Source organism: Delphinus delphis, chromosome 3 (genome assembly GCF_949987515.2).
Source record: "Delphinus delphis chromosome 3, mDelDel1.2, whole genome shotgun sequence".
NCBI lineage: Eukaryota > Metazoa > Chordata > Mammalia > Artiodactyla > Delphinidae > Delphinus > Delphinus delphis.
In genome coordinates, this window is record NC_082685.1 from 47553730 (window position 1) to 47576020 (window position 22291).

General features: G+C 53.4%; 1 protein-coding gene across 1 annotated transcript in view; it reads right to left on the bottom strand.

Moving 5' to 3' along the window:
* Window positions 1-4795: 4795 nt before the first annotated feature.
* PPARGC1B (PPARG coactivator 1 beta) overlaps window positions 4796-22291 on the bottom strand; it is a 105687-nt gene continuing 88191 nt past the window's right edge. The window contains exons 4-12 of the mRNA XM_060008546.1: window positions 21234-21350; window positions 18363-19488; window positions 17397-17433; window positions 16801-16874; window positions 14862-15645; window positions 11608-11683; window positions 9462-9583; window positions 6242-6396; window positions 4796-5319 (exon numbers count right to left, since the gene is read on the bottom strand). Of these exons, the coding sequence (XP_059864529.1) occupies window positions 5219-5319; window positions 6242-6396; window positions 9462-9583; window positions 11608-11683; window positions 14862-15645; window positions 16801-16874; window positions 17397-17433; window positions 18363-19488; window positions 21234-21350 (2592 nt within the window). The 3' untranslated portion in view covers window positions 4796-5218. The remainder of the gene's footprint in view (window positions 5320-6241; window positions 6397-9461; window positions 9584-11607; window positions 11684-14861; window positions 15646-16800; window positions 16875-17396; window positions 17434-18362; window positions 19489-21233; window positions 21351-22291) is intronic.

Here is a 22291-nt window from a genome sequence, read left to right on the forward strand (position 1 = left end):
GAGCTGGCCTCCTCATATAAGGTAGCTCGGCCAGGACCATGTGGGTCTCAATCCACCGCGGGTTGGTTACCTTGCAGAGAACTCTCACCCTGAATGTGAGCTGGGCAGTCAGAGAATGGAATTGGTTTCGTGGGTTAGTGATGGATTCCCGAGGCTCCAGGATGGGAATCTGAGTCTATCAGAGGTGAAAGGGACTTACTTTAGTGCTCATTCCATCCAATATTCCCATTTGTAAATGAGGAAACAGTGGCCCAAGACCACATAGCAAGCAAGAAACTCTGGGTTTCTCACTTTGAGATGGCTTATAGATAAACGATTTGCTCTGCAAACCCATTTCAATCAGCTGTGCTGTTTTCTTTTTTCTTTTTTTTTTTTTACAGAAATAGGTACCGAGATTGAAAAGCACCACTCCATTTTTAGGGCCTCCAACAAAGAGGCCAGCAAAGGGCTGACCCTAGAATGGGCTCTCCTGTGGCTGATGTCTAGGAAGGCATCTCTGCTCCCTCCTCCCTCACCAGCCCCTTTCCTGATCCCCTGTTCCAATCCCTAGGAGAATGCCTCACACAGCCCAAGGAGATCCATATTCGCCAGTGTAGAAACACGGAGCCAGGCTGAGTGCTGTGGTTTTCTCAAAGTGCTTTTATTGGTTCCATGCAAAGGTAGCCTCTGCCTACTTTCCTGGACATTCTACAGCCGGCTCTCAGGGACCCTCCACCTCACGTCTGTTTTGGGCCAAGGTCATCGCTATGCATGAGGGTTTCCCAGCTCCCAAGCTCTCCCTCCATTTACCCCATACCCCTGGACCCGGCAGACAGCCCTGGAGCCCATCTATATGTGCAAATGTCTCAGGGACTTGGGGAACGGCTTAAACATATTGCACGTAAGCACAAACCGGTTTCCTTCTGCCCCAATTGGAAGGATCCCTCTTCTTTGGCCATTGAAACCATTAGGTTCACTTCATTTGCTACTGTACATTCAATTTCTTTCCTTGGTCATATCTGAGGACAACTGCTAAATCTCAGATGGTAAGAAAATACTGCAGTTTTGACATCAGTGAGTCAGATCAACAAATCCTTTGGGGTTGATTCTGCTTCACAGCTGGGATGTCCCATCTCTCAAGCTGCAGGCTCAGCTGTCATTTCAACTGAACCTAAGGCCTGGGATAGGGTTCCAAGCCATCCCTGCAGAAGGGCTGCACTGTCATGCCTTCCCTGCCCCCGCAGTACGTATATTGCATACACCTAGAAGAAATCGCTCTCCAAACATCAACAAGCACAGGCTTTAGGCGAGAACGATTTCTGATTGCATGTCTTCCCACATCAGGACCTGGGTACCGAGTCTTTGCAGCTTAGAGCGTTCTTCCCTTCCTCTTCCCACCCTGGAACCCCTGAAGCCCTGCCTCTCTGCTGGGCACATTTGACACGCAAAGCTGTGAGAACTCACAGCAGATGCAGACACCTGACTGGCGCTTTGGGTCTCAAAGCAGTGTTCTGGTTGGGGGGCAAGGTATGATGGGGGGGAAGGGGGTCACCGCCGTAGCTGCACTCCATCCACTCATATTCTTTACCTCTTTGATGCATTTTCCTTCGGTAACCAGAGCCCCCAGGAGTGAGGATTCTGATTCAGCCCGTACCGACTGAGGAAGGAGATGGAAGAATTCCACTTAGCGTTTAGATCGGACATATTTGGAAAACACCAGCACGGCACAGAGATGGACAGTACAACCTGCCTTGCGTGGGTGGCTACCAACACAGTCTACTGTAAGCTTTTATGGCAATCACATGTAAACATGATCAAGAGCAAATACTAGGACAGAGCTACAATGAGATGGTTGCCAATGGCAGCTGCTCCCTCTGGGTTACTCCTTAATTTGGTGGGAAAGAGACCAAGGTTGACTAGTTGTCTGGAGAGACCTTGGAGTCTCCTTGGTAAATAATACAGAGCACCGAATGAGTCTTCTGGATGGAGGTTGTCTGCAGGGTTGGTCAGTTTTAGAACTTGCAGCCTTTTATGTACGGGATGGAGAGAAGAAACTTCCTGATGCCTTTGGCAGGCACCCTCTCCCATCAGCGGGACCCAGCCCCCACCTTAGGCATATCACGTCCCAGTACTACACTCAAGAGCCAATGTCTAACTACCTTCAAGTGCCTTGTATTAATCTGAAGTGAAAGGGCAGCTTCAGCTGACCCAGAAGAGGGGACACATTTGTCCTTCACTAAAAGTCTGCATTTCTTTACCCTAAGGTACCATCTTCTCATGGTAGAATCTCTAGGCTAGTGTAATCAAGGAAGAAGCAAATAGGAGGGGCTTAGAGATCATCTAGTCTGACTCCTTCTGGCACACCAAGGCTTAGGGAGAGGAAGGGACTCTGTGACTTATGAAAGTCACAAAGATAGTTTTTGACAGAGCCAGGACTCAACCCAGTTCTCCAGACTCTGAATGCAGAGTTCCTTCCTACTTTTTCCACAGGATGAAATCTCAGTTTACTCCTTGGTGCAAATCAGGACTTAGGGGAGACAGCGGGTGGATTTAAATTCTATTCCATTCCATTCTATTCCATAACCATTTATTGTGTGCCTACTGTATGCTAGGCAGTGAACAGCTATCAAAGGAATTTAGAATGTGCAGGTCCGTGCTGTGGAAAGTCCCCTTTTGGTCCATCCTCCTAAACCCTGCCTTCCCCAAACATGTTCCTGCCCACGATTCCACTTGGCCCCCACCCCGAAATGGGATTGTGTCGGAGTAATATTGGGAGTCCTGTGCCAAGGAAGGGCTTTAGGGGAATCTTCTCTCATAGATCAGGGTTGGGCCAGCATGAAACCCACCACCATATAGTTCTGTATAACAGAAACCATTCAAAGATTAGACCAGAAGGTTAAACAGGTTAAACTCTGATCAGTTAGTAATGGCTGCTCGGAACTGTGTTGAGGATTCTAATAGCATGACCAAGCTCAGAGAACATGAGTACTGTGGTTGATTAGTTATACCTGCTACTGGCCGAGGACATGGGAGTAGTGGCCCATATGCCACTATGTATTTGCTAGATACCACCTTAGGAGAAGCTAAGACTATCAGACCTGGCAAGGACCTTAGAGATCAGCTTGCCTAATTCTCCCCCTCAGCCCATTACACAGAAAAGACAATTGGGGCCCAGAGAGGTGAAGTGACTTGATACACAGGAACTCAAATTCCCTGTTCCTCTAACGCCTGTCTCCTCCAACCTTCTCTGCCAGCTTGGAGTATGCTCACCTCTCAGGAGAGGTTCGTCGGCCCAGCTAACCTACTGAGGTATTTTATAATCTTAAAAACAAACAAACAGGGCTTCCCTGGTGGCGCAGTGGTTGAGGGTCCACCTGCCGATGCAGAGGACACGGGTTCGTGCCCCGGTCTGGGAAGATCCCACATGCCGCGGAGCAGCTGGGCCCGTGAGCCGTGGCCGCTGAGCCTGCGCGTCCGGAGCCTGTGCTCCGCAACAGGAGAGGCCACAACAGTGAGAGGCCTGCGTACTGCAAAAACAAACAAACAAACAAACCAAAACCCCGTAACTACCAATTCCCAAAGAAATAGGCCCGGCATTAATAATAGATTAAATCACCTCGTTTAGTTAAATGAGTCAAGTTCAAACTTTTTTTTAAGCAGCAGGACTTTTTTTCTTTTAAACACAAAAATTTCCCAAGGAACCCTGATGTGTGAAAGAGACCAAGTTGGAGCCACTCTGTCTGAAGCAGAAGCAATGCACTCTTACCCTTCCTGGCCATGCTCTCCCTCACAAACGGCCCCCAAGGCACCTGCAGAACATCCAAGCTGGACACGGCTCTGACATCACTCAAGAACACAAATTTTAAAGTAAAGCCCAATGAACGTTTTCTACGTCAGAGAGGAGCTTGGAGATTGTCTTGTCCATCCCCATCCCTCATGTCTCCCTCCTGCTCCCCTTGCCCCATGCCACCAAAACAACTTTACAGGTGAAGAAAAGGGAAGTCAAGCTGAAGGAGGATGGGCTGGTGACTGGCCCAAAAAGGATGAATGACCGCTCCCAGGTTGCCTCTCTGTGTCACCCCAGGTGCATCACTGAAGCTGTGATGGCATGTCCACAGGTATAAGCAAACCACAGGACCCCTTGGATCAAGACTGGTACCAGAGCCTAAACTTGCCCCATGCTGGTGAGACAGCCATTTACTTACCCCCACAAAATGAGCCTGGAAGCGTCTAGCCTGTTGTCCTTTTTAGCTGAACCCACCTCTACCAGTCCTTGCAACTTTGCCTCTTTATCCTAGGATAGGCCCGGGCTGGGCCGTTCCTCTGTAGTCTCACTGGTTGTGGGACCCTGGGCAAGTCATTCTGCCTCTTGGGGCAGTGCCTGGAAAACGGGAATAACGCAGCTCACCCCACCTTCCTTCCAAGGTCCGCAAGGATCTGAGCACTCACGGCCAGGCACAAATTCTAAGCGTGAGCTGGACACCAGATGAGGGCTCTGATTGTAAATGGACCCAAACTTGCTCAATGAGAGACAAGGCAGCGCTCAGCAGAAGAGGCCCAGAAACCTCTCTCCATTCCTCCCAGCTGTGGCTGCATGCCACACCTCCCCGGTGACCAGGCTTCCGGCCACCCAGCACCTCTGGGGCATTCTGGCAAAGGGAGCAGTGCAGCTCAGTGGCAAACACCTCACGACAGTGCATAGTTAAAAAATCAAGGAAGCAATACAATAATCCCAGGCACAGTACATCTGAGCCATAAATACATTAAGGATATACTTTTTTTTTCTTCAATTAAAAATGAGTTTATAATCCTGATTCTATTCACAAGTAACGATTTCATCATCACACACTACAGACAAGAAATGGTATGGTGAACACAGCTGCACGTCTACGAGGGGACGTCGGTCGGGGAGGAAGGGGAGGCGGGTGACGGACTCAGCGTCTGGAACGCACCCAGGACAACCCGTCAGAAGCGAGGACACTAATGTGGCAGTGGAACGTCAACACCATGGAAACTCACAGACAGAAGCAGCTTTGTTCAATGTAAACATTGATTTTTTTGTTTGTTTTAAAAGGACAGCAGTTCCAAGCCTCTCTCTCTCTCTCTCTCTCTCTCTCTCTCTCTCTCTCACGCACTCGCTCTCTCTCCTTCTCATATACTTAATTTCTTTGAAAACGTAAACATATTGGAAGGGCCTTGTCTGAGGTATTGAGGTATTCCTCGAAGGTTAAGGCTGTTATCAGTGCAGGCTCTGCTGGGCCTCCTTCAGTAAGCTGTCAAAATCCATGGCTTCGTACTTGGTTTTCACTGACGCAGGCAGGGCCTCTTCTGAATTAGAATCTGGGTGGGGGTGGAGGAGGCAGTGAGAGGGGAAGGCGGCAAGCAGCTCAGCAAGGCCAGCGGACCAGAAAATCTGCCGCCGGGGTCAGCACCACAGAGCGGATGCGCCCGAGGCCTCAGAGAGCACCGGGCGGCGGGCAGCAGCGCTGCCCTCCTGCTGGAACACCTCTGCCATGGGAGCAGTGTCTCAGGGCCTCGGTCGCCCTGGTTGTAGGATGGGGAGGCCTGAAGCAGAGTCCCCCAGAGCTCCTTTCCAGCTCCAAAAGCCTCTAATTCTACTTCCCTTAACAGTTTCTTGCCCATTAGGAAACCAGTGAGGAGGTCACGTAAGGCAGCCCACGAAACTATGAATCCCTTAGCGCATGGCCAGGGAACTGGGTCCCCACGGGGAACATGCAGTCAGGAGCGCTGCCTGGCCGGGAGCCTCCGGGGTCTCCTGACACTCAGCCCTGCACTCCGGAGGCTGCACCGGACTCTCCCCTATAAAGAACTCTCTCCTAAATGATACTTTGTCCTTCTTCACTGACTTGTCCCCAGATGACAATAGTTTCACTGCGGCCCATTAATGGACAAGGCTGCTGCCTGTCGGGGCCGCCGTGGATGCCCCTCAAGGGGGCAGGTCAGTACTGGCCCCGTGAGGTCAAAGAGACGGTAGCCATGGTTCTGCCAGGTGGCTGTGAACACGAGATTGGACCTTCCAAGAGGCCACGAGAGGCTTCATCTCTTTGGTAGCAGTCCTGGCACAGGACAAGATGCACCAGAGGCCAGCCTCCGGGCCAGGTGGCTGCCAAGTTATACTCACCAGCACAGGGGAGTCTGGGTGTGGCAGCCGTGTCCAGAGTGGGCTTTAGGTTTCAATAAAGGAGGTCACTGCCCCTGACGTTTTGGGTCTGACTGGGATGTGCGGGGCCTACATACTCACCGTAGTCAGTGTAGCGGGGCCAGCAGAAGTGCCGGAGCCCCCCGTAGCTCAGCTGGAAGGAGGGCTCACTGCGTTTCCGCAGGGTAGCGCCGTTCCTCAGAGAGAGGGCGGCGTGCTCAGAACACCGGTAGGTGATGAAGCCGTACTTCTCGCCTCTGGGGAGAGAGGACAAGGGGAGCGCGTCACTGGGCCAGCTCGGTCGACATCGTCAGACCACCCGCCACTAGGTGAGGAGCAGAAAGCCACGATGACTCCGTAACTGTCTCGCATGGCCCCTCGATAGACACAACGACAGTCACGGGGCTGACCTCCACAATGGAGTCATAGTAAGAGCAGGCAATCTACTGCATGTTGGCCCGGGGCTGGCCACCACCCATCGCCCCACACGCTCTTCAGACCCCCCTGTGATGGGGGGCTGTTGTCACCTCCCCCCTCTGGAGTGAGGAAACAGGCTCTGAGTTCAGAATTTGCCCAAAGACGGGTGGCAGAGCAGGGAAGTAAACTCAGGCTTCCCGCCACGAAGGCTGATCCTTTTCACACTCCCCTCTACTTCCCTCAGGATTCCCATGTTCTAGGATTTGCCACACCTATGCCCCCATCCTCCCAGGCCCGCACCCTTCAAAGGCAGCCTCAGCCAGCCCTTCCTTGGCTGCTAACTTGGCCTTCACCTTCCCTGAGATCGACGGTACTCCGTACACATCTCATCCTTCATGGGAGACGTGTCGTGCCTGCCTGCTCAGCCTCTGCTCCACGTCCTCTGACAACAGCGCCCTGTGCTCAGCTGGGCTCAGGGCGCCAGGGTAAGTCACACAACGGTGGCCCTCCTTGGCCACAGGGATTTGTTCAAGGATGAACCCGTCAGCCAAAGCAGAACCCCAAAGACTCCATCCCACATCTTTGCTGGAACCGTGAGGGAGACAGACTCCTGCTTCCCCGAGTAGGAGACAAACTTAGAGCTGGAGGCAGCCACTTTGCTACCAGGAGGGAAGCCTGCCTGAGAAGGATGCCGAGGTGAGGGGGACCTAAAGTCAGTTCTACCTGACTCCTCAGTTCCACAAACAACAAGAGAACGAACCCCAACCTACCCATCTGCCAGACAGACTCCTCACGGACAGAGACCACGTGGGCCCTCCTATTACTCAGCACAGGCCTAGTGACAGCAGATGCCTTGTAAACACTCAGTTGTATCACATTTCCTGACACCTCTCTGAACCAGGCCAAAGTTGGGACCCTTCTGATTCTTTAAATGTCTGAGACTCATGCGTGCTTTTTAAATCTTAACAAATTGACCCTTCTCCTTAGAGATTAATTTGATTGCTTTGTCTTTACAGGTTATCTTCATTTGACATCCTGAAGACTGCACAGAACTTAAAACAGTTCTATTTGTGTAATGACTTTTAAAAAAATTGTGATCAAAACACATAACATAAAATTTACCATCTTGAAGTGTACGGTTCCGTTGTGTTAAGTTTGTGTGATGGACCTCCAGAACTTTTTCATCTTGCAAAACAAACTCTGTACCCGTTAAACAACAACTCCCTATACCCCCTCTTCCCAGGCCCTGGCCACCACCATTCTACTTTCTGTTTCTATGAATTTGACTACTTTTGATCCCTCACGTAAGTGGAATCACACAATATGTGTCTTTTTGTGACTGGCTTACTTCACTTAGCATAACGTCCTCAAGGTTCATCTATGCTGCAGCATGTGACAGGACTGATGCCCATCCTTTTTTTAAGACTAATATTCCATTGCATGCATATACATTTTGTTTATCCATTCATCTGTCAATGGACACTTGGGTTGTTTCCACCTCTTGGCTATTGTGAATAATGGTGCTATGAACAGGGATGTGCAAATATCTCTTCAAGATCTTCCTTTCAATTCTTTTGATTATATACCCAGAAGAGGAACTGCTGGATAAAATGCTTATTTTATGTTTAATTTTTTAAGGAATCTCCATACCGTTTTCCACAGTGGCTGCACCGTTTATATTCCCACCCATAGTGCGCAAGGTTCTAATTTCTCCACATCCTCACCAACGCTTGTTATTTTCTGTAGCCACCCTAAGGGATGTGAGATGTGTAATGATTCTTATGCAGAAACTATTTTCTCACTGAAGATTTTAAAAATTATTAAATTAGAATTTTAAAAACTTAATAACTTCGTTTGCAAGTATAATGGGAGATACTTCAGAATTATTTCAAAACCGACAAAGCTTTGACATCTAAGTTGTACATTTATACGCAACCTATTCTTGCAGATCCCCTGACAGATGAAACACTGCTTCCCCAGGTGAGTGAGACACCTGGGCCACAGCTGCAGAGGAACAGAGGGATGGAGCAGCGTGGGGCTTGCAGCGAAGTAAGACTGCAATGCAAGCATGCCTTCAGCCACCAGGAGCTTTTTTTTTTTTTTGCGGTACGCGGGCCTCTCCTGCTGCGGAGCACAGTCTCCGGACGCGCAGGCTCAGCGGCCATGGCTCACGGGCCCAGCCGCTCCGTGGCATGTGGGATCTTCCTGGACCGGGGCACGAACCCGTGTCCCCTGTATCGGCAGGCAGACTCTCAACCACTGCGCCACCAGGGAAGCCCCACCAGGAGCTTTTTGCAGCCCTGTACCAGGGTCTAGGATGGAAAACCAGAAGCTGACACACAGGCTGCAGATCTGGCTCTGCCACTAGGTAGCTGTTCAGTTAACTTGTCTGAGCTCCCCAGAAAGGAGAGCAATAGAAAGAGTAAGAGTGCATACGTCACAGGCAAGTTGGAAAGTTAAGTAAAAGAATGCATGGAGGGCTTCCCTGGTGGCGCAGTGATTGAGAGTCCGCCTACTGATGCAGGGGACACGGGTTCGTGCCCTGGTCTGGGAAGATCCCACATGCCCCAGAGCGGCTGGGCCCGTGAGCCACGGCCACTGAGCCTGTGTGTCCGGAGCCTGCGCGTCCGGAGCCTGTGCTCCGCAACGGGAGAGGCCACAACAGTGAGAGGCTCGCGTAACACACACACACAAAAAGAATGCATGGAAATTGGCTCGCACTTTAGCAAATTATCAGTACATGTTCCCTGCTATTACTGGGTTGCATGATGGTTACCGGTCCTTCCTTCCCCTGCGCTGGCACTAGATTTGTTCTGCAAATCTTCTCAGACATCTTTTATGCTTCCAGACCTGAACTGGAACCTCTGTGCCCTCCACTCCCCTCCTCTGCGAGAGCCTGACTCACCTCTTGCTTCTCGTGAGCACCTGGCACTCCACAATCTCTCCAAACACCTCGAAGCGCCTCTTCAGTTCACGGGAGCTCATGTCACTGGAGAGATTTCGAACGTACACCACGCGGCCTTCACCCTGCCCGAGGGGGACACAGAGGGACCCGTCATCATTGCCTGGCTTCCTGGAGCCCCCTTGGTGGCAGGCTCCCATGGAGTCCTCGTCCCCAGTCCACATCACCTGGCTAAGCGAGTGACACCAGCTGGGGCTGGAGTCAGAGAGGACAATGACGGTCGCTATCCCAGAGGACCTGCCTTGTGAGAGGAGGGGGCTGTTTAGCATCGGATGGGGAAGTGGCCCCAAAGGAAGCAGCTGTTTACTTGAAGGGAATGAGCAGAGACTGCGCGCAGATGGGAGAGGGAGCCGTCACTATGGGTGTAACTGCACAGTGAGTAGCTTCTGTATTTGTTTTGAGTCTGACTTTTTCTGGTAGTGGGGGAGGTCCGAGGATGGTAATGGACGAGCAAAGGGGGCCAGGTCGCTATGGGTTAGAGTGGGCTGGGAAAAAAGCAATGGGACAGGGGCATAGGGCTTGGAGCCACCATCATCTTTGGTTTCGCCAGGGTACTGTGTAGACACTGTGACCAAGAGGTGACCTTCAGGTGAGCTTGGTGCCAGGCCCCTAGAACTGCCCAGCAGGGGGAGGGGAGGGGGGAAGCCCAGCTGGAACCTCCCTTCTTCCTCTACCGTCTGTGATTGGAAGTTAAAGCCACAGCTATCGGAAGAGTGGCTTTGATTTGCTGGAGAAACTCCAGCTGTGCTCCTGTGGGCAAAATCACCAGGTTCTGGTTTAGATGGGCTTGCTCCGGAACAGGTTAAGGCCTGTGGTTCTCCAGCCATCCCCTTCTGCGCCACTGAGGGCAGGGAGGAAAGCAAGGGCCCGCAGTCCACAGCAGGGCGCTGCTGTACGGTCACGGGAAGTGTGCACGTTCCCTAGGATGGCCTAGGTTCAGCTGCGTGTAGCAATGTCCTCTCCCAGCCTCCTCCGGCACCTTGAATTCACAAGGTTCTTTCCTGCCTCTGCCCCACTGTCCTCCAGAATCTTTGCTTCATTGGCTCCTTTCATCTCTTGGGGCCCAGCTCCTTGAAGATGCCCCTCCTAGACGACCATATAAATACATCAGCCCCACACAGTCAAAACACGACTGTTTCAGACACTTTAGTCATGACGTGATTAACTTCATAGTGCACCTCCCAATCTGTAATTACAGTGTTTATTGATTTGTTTATGAGTCTGTTGTCTCTCTCTCCCTTCTGGCCCAACCATGGGAAGTGGGGACCTTGTCTGTCTCGTTCACTCTTGCCATCCAGCACCTAGAACAGGGCATGTCACAACTGCTGAATGGTCACACATGGTTTCCAGGAAGACGCTCCCCATGGTTTTAAGTACCTGCTTCGAGACAGCTGCATGCGTACCTCTGGGGTATGCATACCTCATGTGTTCCCTTCCCTGAAGCACCATGCTGGGGGGGAGGTGGACAATCCAGTGAGAGTCTGTCTGTCTGTTCGTGCTTCTGTCTTACTTTCCCTTCCCTCCTTTCTAAGTGATATGGAGGAGATGAATCCAGCTCCTCGCCGCAGCTTCCTGATGAATTTTCCCTACGGGGTGCTTTGCAGTGGGTCCACCAGGCACTGCCTGGCCTGTGAACTAACTCTGGGAGAAGATTAAGGAGATGGATCAGGAGGAAGGGACAGTCTCTCTTGGTCCCTTAGCCCCGATCGCACCGGGGGACCCTGTGTACAGATGAGTAAACTGAGGCTCAGGGAAGCTGGGGAGCAACTGACGGTCACACCGAAGTGGAAGCAAGGCCAGCTCTGCTCCCCCATCACCGCCTGTCCCCCGGGCCCTGTCAAGCCTCTGACGCTGAGCCCTACGTGCTCACCAACTGCACGCCTCCCAGCCAGCCCTTGGCTGCATTTTGCACGGTGCCACCTTTGATGCCCTTTGGTGACCCCTGTGCTTTTCTAAATGAGAGAAATATAACTACCTCCTGCAGGCCACAGATGACCTCAAAGGGCTTCAGGTCTACGAAGCCCTAGCACTTCCTGATGCCCCTGCTCATCCCCATTCACTCTGGGCTCTGGGGTCCCATTTCACTTACAATGGCCTTTTCCCGCTGCTTCCTGGTGTGCCGGACACTTGGCGTTCTGTCTGAACACGACCCTCTGCTCTCACATCTGTCAGTGAACAAGCAAAGCAGAGGCACTCACTCTCGGCAGGAACCACAGGGGGACGGGGGAAGGACTTGCTCAGGAGGCAAGGGGTGCTTCCTCCGCTTCTTTCGGACTCGTTCGTGAGGGCAGAACTATGAGAAGGCCCTCCTGAGGGAGCCCGGCTTTCCCCCTCAGCGGTGACCGCCCGGGTTCGCCTGCGGGTCTGAACACGTGACCGACACATACCTTCTGCAAGCTTCTGGGACGAGATCACTGAGAACCACCACTTTGCTAATCTTAACCCTTGTGAACCTTTCTATGCCAACGGGGGTGGAAAGGCCCTCTCGCTTCATTATGGTATTTGACCTGAAGAAAAAAAACCATCCTCTGAGGTCTCATGTCTCCCCACTTTCCAGATGAAAACCCTGAGGCTCAGGTTCAGTGGGAAATTCGCGCAAAGCTAAAAAGAAGGAAGCCAGAGCTAGCGGGAGGCCTGCTGATTCCAGACCCGCTGCTCTCCCTCCAGTGGTTGGAGCCTGGCCAAGCAGCAGCCCCAGCAGCCATCACAGCCCCCGGGCCCCGGGGGTCAGGGGACCAGTCAGCCCAGATGCACAGCCCGAGAGGCTCCTGGATGCCGCACGCCTGCGCCCTCCTGACTGTCTGCACACTGCCCTCTCCTCCTGAGGGCCAGGCTGCCAGAGTGGAAGCAGCAAGGCGTGTGGGGCATGGGTGAGTCCCAACTCTGCCACACGCTGTCTGCGTCCTTGGGAATAAAGCAGAGGATGAGAGCAGGGGCTCTGGAGTCAGAGAGCGTTCCAACGCTGACTTTACCACCTCCCTGCTGGTGACCTCGGGCTGGCTACTGCAGCCACCTCAGCTCCAGTTCTTCACCTGTCAACTAGGGAGAATCAATTGTATCTGCCTCCTAGGCCATTTGGGAGGATCAAATCAGAACATGCCCATAAATGCTTAGCCCAGGAACAGCTCAATACTTGCTGGCTATATTTTTCTATTGAACGTTTTTGAGCCTCAGCTTCCTCATCTATAAAATGGGGATAAGAGGCAGACGCACCCTCCAAGTGCATCTGTGAAGCTCACATAGGGTAAAAGAAAGGGATGTGACTTGCAAACTTTAAAGTACTACACAATAATAGTATCATCATCCATTTGCAATGGAATTGGCAGCCTCCCCCCATGAAGAACTGAGAGTGACTGGAAGGTGCTGTAGGGCTTGTTAAACCAGCTCAAAGTGCTTCCTGTTGACTGTTGTTTGGTAGCAGAAGCACAGGTAAAGAAATGCTGGTCTGGAGAAGACTGATGACTAGTTTTTCATGTTTACCAGCCACCAAGCTCTGCCAGGCAGCTGAGCAGGAACCAAGTTAACCAATTAACTTTCTCCAGTGGCAGAGAAAGCCAGCCCTGAACTTGGCCCAAAAGGGAGAAGAGGAAAAGGAGAATCCATGGGGGTTTCGAGAGAGGCCCCCAACTCTTTGCAGACAAGCCCATGGGTACAGGCCCTGAACAGCTCAGGAGGGGAAAGAGGCCGAGAAACTCCAGCTCCTGCCTTGGGGGGATGCGCTTCAACAGGACAAGAACCGTAGCAGCTTCTGAGCAGATGCTGCAGAGGAAACCGCCTAATGAGAACACAGGTGGACTAGCTCACAGCGACCCCTGGAGAAAGGAGAACGGAGCTGGAAGGAGGGCTCAGAGAGGTCTGACGGAAGATGGCTCTGACTGATCGTCCTGGCTTATTACGTAGAAGGGCTTTTTGAGAAATTGCTCAAAATAAGCTCATTTCGAGTGACAGATAGTTCAGGGCTTCAGCACGTTAGTGTCTGGGGAGTCCACAAATCCCCTAAAATTGAATGCTCAGTTAGACGTCTATGCTCATTCTAATGGGGAAAGGAGGCTTTGCTTTTAATCAGATTTTCAGTTAAGAGCTACTGGTATAGATAAGGAAATATAATGCACAATTTTCCTAAGAAAAGGTATCTTTCTATTACCTGAATTCTGCTTCTCAGAGCATGGCACTCTGGCAACGTCATCATTCCCTGGGAACTTGTTACAAATGCAAATCCTCCACCTCCACCCCCAGACCTACAAAACCAGACATTCAGGAGGTGGGGCCCTGCCATCTGAGCGGTAACAAGGCCTCCTGGTGACTCTGCACTGCTCTGGACCCAAGAGCACCATCTGGTGGTCACTCAGGTGCATCTCGGGCAGAGGGTTTGGGACCTGCACCCACCCTCCTCAGGCCTCCCCCAGGAAGAGCCAGGTCCTGCTGTGAGCAGGGAGAGAAGCAATCTATCTCCACCAAAATATGCCAAACTTCTATTCTTTCTGCCCAGCCCCCCACGGAATTCTGGACCAGCTCCTTCTACAGTCCGGTTCAGTGAGCAAAGATGGTACGAGCAAACAGGCTCATGACACATCATCCCTGTGCGAAGGTAAAAGAGTTCCCACGGGGGCGGCTGACTGCCGGAAGACACTGTGCAACTCAGCAGCACGGAGAAATGGGAATAAACCTTATCACTGCTTTAAATCCCGGTATTTTTTTTTTTTTGAACATAGATTAGAATTATGCTGATCTTTCTTTCACATGTAAACATCACATAGGTATTACACTGTGTGGGTATATTGACCCTTGAACAACATGGATGTGAGCTCTGTGGATCCCCTTACACTGGGATTTTTTCAACAGTAAATACGACAGTACTACACTGTCGGCAGTTGTTGAATCTGCAGATGCGAAGGAACCTCGGATAAGCAGGGCCGGCTATAAATTACACGGGATTTTTGACTGTAGGGAGGATTGGTGCCCCTAACCCTCGCCTTGTTCAAGGGTTAACTGTATATGTTTACACAAAAACCTAACCGTTTTACAAATATAAAAACAGAAACAGATGAATGAGGGGCAAGTTCATTTGGATATCAGGCCACAATAGGCCAGAAAGTGAGTTTTCTTCCTCCCCCGAGGCCAGGAGATTTGGGCCACTCCTGACTGCCACACAGCAGGCTTTGCCTGGATACAGGACTTGCCCACAACTCCCCAAGGAGTCCACCTCCAGGGCCTCCGACCAGGACACTGACCACACAGGGAGACGCAGCCCCAGTTTCAGGGCTCCTCTCTCCCCTGACACCCTGAAACTGGGGGGTCCTCAGGGGTCCACCACCCATCCTGAGGCCACCCGTCTATCCATACCTGAAGGTCCTTCGCGTGGCTGGTGACCGGGAGCGGCAGGACGAGGAGCCAGAGCTGGAGCGGCTGCGGGAACAGAGCTGCCGGCTGGCCTTGCTTGGTGGGCTCTGGTAGGGGCAGTGGTCAGAGCGAGGGGGACTGACCCCTGAGTCCTCGTCATCATCCTCCTCCTCGTCGTCGTCCTCTAGGAGGAAGTTGCTCTCGCCACTGCTGCTGCTGCTGTCCTCAAAGACGGTGTCGTATTCGGGGCTCTTGCAGGAGGCCAGGTCTTCATCCTCCAAGGCTGTCTCCAGGAGGCCAAAGTGCTTGGTGAGGCTGGCGCGGATCTCGTGGTCTCTCAGCAGCGTACTGTCCTTGGTGGGGCCGCCGACATCACAGCTCCCGTCTTCCTCCCTGCCAGAGGCCTGTGCCTCAGCCCGTGGGGCCCCTTGCTGGGGCCAGTCCTCAAGGTGGACCCCAGATGGCTCCCAGGACCTCAGCACCTTCCTCTGCAGGGCGCCGTCTGGCTTGAGCACCTGGCAGTAGTCGTGGTCTCCAAAGGAACAGGAGAAGGGGCGCTTCTGGCCAGCCTGGGAGGCTGGCTGGGCTGCGGCATGCCGCAGGTGGGACAGGAGCTCGCTCCGCTCTGGGTGCTTCTTCGGCAGCTTGCGGGCAGCCTCTGCGGCGGCCCCGAGCTGGGGAACCTCCGGGGTGGGAGCTATGTCTTTGCCTGGGCTGTGCTTGATGTCTGGCTTGAAGGGGTCTTCCTCTGTGGGCTTGTACGGAGGCGTGGTGGGCGGAGTGAGTCCTACCCAAGCAAGAGGAAACACATGTGAGGCAGAGACAGATCACTTCTCCAAGGAACACTGAAACCCTAGTTTGGGATGGCAGGGAAGTAGCATATATGGCGCCGCTCCCCAGAGCCAACGGATGGCAGGCATCACTAATCGATTACCGCACTGCGGACCGAGCCTGGACGTAGCCTGGGACTCCTTCTCACACAGTCCATCAGTAATTTTTCAGAGCTGGCGTGTGATGAAAGCCCTTTGCCATCCCTTCTGTAGTCTGGCAACGATAGCCAAAGCCTCCAGATCATCCAAGATCTCTCTTCCTGCTCCATATCCAATCATTCCACGAGCCCTCCCACCGGTCGTTCCAAATGCCTCTTAAGTCTCCCAGGGTGCAGAGGGGGCAGGTACCATAGGTTAACATCTCCCACCTGGATTTGACCACCACAGTGACCTCAGTGGTCCTGCAACTGACCTTGGACTCCATCGTCCCCCGGGCATCAGCCAGAGAGCTCTTCCTTTCTGGTGCTCCCGAAGCCCACAGGATCTAGACGAACCCCTTCGGCCTGGCATTCCTCTCAGCCTTTGGTGGTTGTGTTTGCCTGACCCCCCAGTTCTGCCACAGAGCAACACCGGGTGGCCAGTCTCCTCTGATGCACCTATACTGCCGCTCCTCTGTGCCTCTGCTCATGCCAATTCTGTGGCCGGGGATACCCTTCCCTTTTTTTTTTTTTTTTTTTGTCTCTCCAACTTCTATGCATCCTGCAAGCCTAGCTCAAATATCTGCTGCTCTGGGTACTTTGTGAATCTTCTCAGGCCACATCCTGCCCCTCCCCACTCTTCCCCTTCCTCTGTGCTCCCAGAGCTCTTGCACGGTCTTTGGAACAAGCACATATCAAACAGTACTTGTCATGGTGTGAGTCTGTCGCCCACATAAGACTGTGGGCTCCTTCAGGGGAAGACACGTGTCTCTTTTCATGTCAGATCATGTGCCAACTGTTGGCAGCTAAACAGCTGAACCTGGGCCCTGACTCTCCTTATAACGCCCTCAATGTGTAGCTCAAGACCCGGCGTAGCCTGTGCAGCGGTGGCAAGGAAGGCTTGATGGGGTACTCCCTAACTGCCCGAGGGGCTGCGTCCCCAAGGGCACCCCACCAGCTGAGCCCCCGGCTCACCTGCTGTGCCACAGAGCTCCACTGTCAAGGTCTGCTCGAAGCTCTTCTTGCCAAAAGGAGGGTCGCCAGTGGGGCTGGGGAGCACAGGAAGGAGAGAAGTCAGTCAGCAGCAGGCTCCACCTCCCTGAGCATGGCAGGAAGGCAAGGGGACATTGTGCCAGGCCCTGGTTCTGCTGCCCACGAAAGCGATGCCTGGGGAGAATTTTCAGGGGAACTCTCTCCTGGTTGTTGGAGGAAATCAAAGCTGTACAGCTCTTTCAAGGAGACATGGGAGAGACTTGAGGGAGGTGGAGACAGGACAAGCATTGTCAGCCTCCTTATTTTATGATGGAACACCTGAGGCCCAGAGAGGAGAAGACACTTGCCCAAAGCCACACAGCACTGTCAACTTTTCCCCATGAAATTCTCCATCTTTCCCCTGGGCCTGCTTCTAAAAACAAACTCCCTTTCAAGGGAGCCCAGATCCTAAGAGTCCCATATAGCAATGAGGGCAGGGGTGTGGGGACAAGGACCAGGCTCAGGGGCCGATGAACCACCCTACACCCAACCAGATAAGGTCTCCTGGAGTCATAAACCAACAATTTCTAAAAATCTACCTTTGCGACAAGGCCAGCATGAGGCACCTGGGAGAGTCTGAAAAGAAGACAAAAAAGAAAAAAATAAGATTTTTCCCAACATGGCATGGCTAGCAGATGTTTCCCTCTGAACTTCATCGGTACCAAGCACAGCTTCTTTCAGGCGTGTGACCCAAAAGCCTCTGCCACTTTTAGGGACTGGCAGGAACAACTCAAATCCACCTTCATTCCCCCAGACTCAGCAACATTAACAGCTGGCGGATCTACTGATTCTGCAGTTGATGGGAACCAGGGCGACCCCTTCTGGCCAATCAGTGTAGCACAATGGTGAAGCGTTCCAGCTTCCAAGGCTAGTAGTGGCTGTGGGCTCTGCCCCAGACAGATGCAGGACTAACTCGCTGAACCGACCGTTAGCTATCTCTGTGCCTTTGTTTCTGTGTCTTAAAATGGGAATTATAACAGCACCCACCACACGGGCTTCCTGTGAGGATCAATGGGGATAATCCGTGTCAAGTCTTAGACCAAGCCTGGCACAGCGAGTGCATAACAGATAACTGCTGTATTATTATCCCCACTATTGTTACCATTTAAAATGCCACTTCACTGTGGAGCTGAATTTATAGACTCACACCCTCCATCACATGGCTACCCAGGGAGTCTTCTTTAGAGCACTTATCACAATTTGTCATCACTTTTCCTTTCTTGCCCACTTTTTGACTGCCTGTCTCCCCCACTGAAACCCAAGCCCCAAGAAGGCAGGCATCTTGCTGCTCGTTCATTAAGGACACCTGGCCCATGCATGATGAGAAACTCAGAGATGGGTAGGAGGTTCCTGAAGATCTGCCCAACGAGCCTACTGCACAGGAAGGGAAGCTGAGAGACAGAGAGGGAGAGGGATTTGCCCAACCCAGGGCTCCTGGCTCCCGGGCAGTGGGGTCTGCCACACCCTGGCCCTGCCCCCTCTCTCGGACCACCAACTCCGACTACCTCCAGAAGAGAGCTGCGGACAACTGGGGTCCTCGTCGGTGTCCCCACACCCGCTCTCACAGGGGCTCTCCAGAGCTGGGATCTGGGGTCCCCGTCGGAGCTGCTGGTCTTGGCCACTGTCCTCGTCCGCGGGGCTGCCCAGCTCCCCCTCCACGTGGTAGGCCTCAGGGGCCAGGCGCAGCGAGGGCAGAGCCCCTTGGGGCTCCGCGGGGACCATGGGCTCATCGGTGAACGTCAGCCAGGGCCCCAGCTCCGGGTTCAGTCTCCTGGAACGCCGCACGGGGCACACAGAGCTCTCCTGCTTCCTCCCCAGCTTGGTCCCCGGCAGGCCCCGGCCCGGCCTTTTCCGGCCCCACTCCTCTTCCTCTTTTTCTTCTTCTTCCTCCTCCTCTTCCTCATCTTCCTCCTCAGGCTGCAGCCTGGCCAACCGGCTGATGTGCCCTTTCACCTCCAGCCGCAGCGGGCGCAGGCTGGGTCTGGGCCCCGAGCTCTGGGGTGAAGCCGCGACCCGCACCTCCTCCACGGGGGAGGGGTGGCCCGCAGAGGCCTGGCTGTCTTTGGGCCTGGGCCGGGCCCGGGGTGTGAGGGAGGCGTAGACAGGCGTGGCCAGGCGGTAGGGTTTGCTGACATCACAGAGGATATCTTGAGCCAGAAGTTCCCTCAGGATGGAGAACTCAGCCCAGGTGGCTTTGGAAGGGTGCTGGCACCGAGGCCGGGGTCTGACCTGCTGGGCGGGGCTGCTGCAGGGCTGGGGGTCTGGCTCTGGGGCCTGTGCGGGCAGCTTCCTCTGGGGAAGGCAGTAGGTGTGCATGTAGCGAATGAGCTGCACCATGGCCTGCATGTCCTCCTGGGACACCTGGGTGCCGGGGTCTGCCCTGCCCGGTGCTGGGGAGTCCCAGGGAGAGGCTGGAGCCGGCTGGGGACTCGGGCAGTCCTCACCCGCCTCCTCATCCTCCTTGGCAGGGACCCAGGGACTCAGGGGTGGTGGTGGCTGGAGGACCCTATCAGGGGAGCGAGCTTTAGCCCGGGGGCAGGACGGCACCGAGGTGAGGTGCTTATGCAGCTCTGTGCAGCTCCGGGTCTGAGGCTGCATCATGGGGGCCTTCCTGTCTTGGGCGCTGTCCATCTGGAGAGGAAAAGAGGCCAGAGTGAGGAAGGAGACCCATACTGCTTCTCCCCGCTGCCCACCCCTGCAGCCACTGGCCAGGCCCAGCGGGTCTCACCTGGATCGTCAGAATTGCCAGGTTTCACCACTTCATCCCCAGCTTCCAGCACAGAGCCTGGCACTTAGCAGTGCTCAGGGGATGAGGAATGAAGGAATGGCCAGCCTCCTAACAGGTCTCCTAGCTATGGATTTCGCCTTTTCTAGATTTACTGCCAAAGCCCTGCTCTGACTACCCCACTCCCCTGCGCGGAGCCTTCAGAGAGAGTGCCAGGAAGTACATTAGTGGTTGCCTGGGGCTGGGCGTGGGAACAGGGATTAACTGTAAACAGGGACACTGGGGATCTTCCTGGGATGATGGAAACGTTCTAAAACTGGATTGTGGTCGTGGCTGCACGACTCTGTAAATTTACTAAAAATCACTGAATCATACTTTTAAAACAGGTGCCTTTTATGGTATATAAGTGGCACCTCCATAAAGCTGTTAAAAAAAGAAAAAGAAAAAGAACAATTCAGTATCTTCCCGTGGGGTAAAGGGCAGGCCCCCTGGCCAGGGGTGCTCTGCAATGTAGCCCCACCCCAGCCTTATCTGCCCCCACTGGTCCACACAGGGTCTTTGCTCCCAGTGCAAATGTCTCTTTGCTGGGGCCAGACTGGCTATCAAGGGTGTCTCACGCCCCTGGTGTGCCCCCTAGCACTCCAGAGGGCAGGCTGGCTCAGGAAGGAGCTTAGCTGCTGCCCTGTTGACAGAATGGAACATGAGGGATGGACCTCTGTTTTGGGAGGTCAGCCAGGACAAGTAGGGAGGGGGCACAGGGACAGGGTCCGCCCCCCAGGGGAGCCCAGGCAGGGGACAGACTCCTACAAAGCCACTGTCTGAGAAAGATGCCATCCTGATTCTGCCCCAAGGGGTGGGACTGTCCGCAGCAGTCCCCTGCAGCAGTGTCTGGGGACAAGAGGGGAGGGCTGGGTGCAGGCTTTGAGTAACAGGAACGCTGGGAAATTACCTCTGAAACCTCTCCTTGGAAGTCTCAGAAGATGGAGCCCAAGGAGGAAAAGGGACTTGCTTCCCTCCTGGGTGCTCAAGATAGAGCTTTCAGCTCTCCGATGGCTCCCCACAAAGAGGAATCCAAACTCCTTATGGCCTGCATGGTGCCAGTGAGGACCTTATGTTTCCTTCCGTCACCGCATTAGCATAAGCTTCCTGAGGGCAGGCCACATCCTCCTCGTCCCTGCTCTAACCCAACAACTAACACAGTGCCTGGAACACTGAGGTACAGTTGACTCTTGAACAATGTGGGGGTTGCGGGGGGTAGAACAGCCACGCAGTGGGAAATTCACATATGACTTCTAGTCAGCCCTCAGCAGCCACGGTTCCTCTGCATCTGCGGATTCAACCAACTGCGGATCCTGCAGTACTGTAGTGTTTACAACTGAAAACAAGTGGAAGTGGTCCCATACAGTTCAAACTCACATTGTTCAAGGGTCAAGTGCACACGAACAAGCCCAAGGCTCTTTCTAGAACCCCAGACTGGCCTGGGTCTCAAGCAGTGCCCAGCATATCAGCGACAAGGGTTGTGTGATGAGCAAAGAGGGAAGCTGGAAGTGGACTGAACTTGATGGCCTCTAACAAGAGCGGAAAGGTGCACACCGCCCTCCCCAGAGACCCCCAGAGGCCTGGGTGGGTCTGGGGGCATGTGCAGAAATACCTTGACCCAAGGCCGCTGACTTCTAGACCTGAGGCCTGCCTGGCGCCAGGCGGTCCCTTCCTTCTGGCTGTCAGAGGTCGAGGCTGGGTAGGACGTGGTGAGAAGGAGTTTCTGCAGCTGTGGGAGGAACAAAGAGGAGGGGAGCCGGGGCTGAGCTGCAGCCAGAGACAGGGGAAGTGCACCTCAGGGAGAAGCCTGGCCCAGAGCCAGCCCCTCAGGACCAACCACACCCTGACCCCAACATCACAGGGCCATGGTGAAACACAGGAAGGGCACTTAATGACCTAGAATATGTTCCCAATATATTAAGTACAGAAAGCAGGTTGTCTAACAATCCCAAACCCATACAGGCATCCCAATAAAATGTAAGTCCTTTTGAGAGTTCATAACCTAAGAGGAATATCTGTGATCTTGAGAAACCCAGACAGATGTTGGGTGATGTCTACCCATCTTACTGTTGAAATATGATGCACACACTTGATTGGGACATTCTGCATATGCTCGTAGTACACATACACCACTTTCTGTGACCTTTCATGAGGCGGGATTCAATCATACAAGAATATATATATACACATCACTTCCAACCCAGCCAGCTGTTTTCACACAAATGGAAGCTGCTTAAGCTTGTCTGGCTTTTCTAAATTTTCTATAAAAGTTGCTGAGCTTCTGTACCCGGAGGAAAAGTTCTCAGTGTATCCCAGCCAAGAAAGCAGGGAGCTGAGGACGCCTGGGGGTTTCGCCAGGGATCCTACCACAGCCAAGCTTGAGAACAAGTCAAGAAACATGATGGGCTTTTGCTACAGCATCAAGTGTTTCCTCAAGGGACATGACCCCCAGGAGGATTGCCAAAGGCCTGGGGACCAAAGTAAAGGCCACTCGCCACTCCCCTAGGAGCTGCATGAGCCACACCACCCTACCTCGACCCCAGACAAACACACACATCTGTGATTCTCTGGCGTGGACAGGAAAAGATTCTTAGACCAGAGGCAAGGGACCTGGTTCTGATTCAGTTCAATCCCAGCTCACTGTGAGACCTTGGGCGAGTCCTTTCCCTC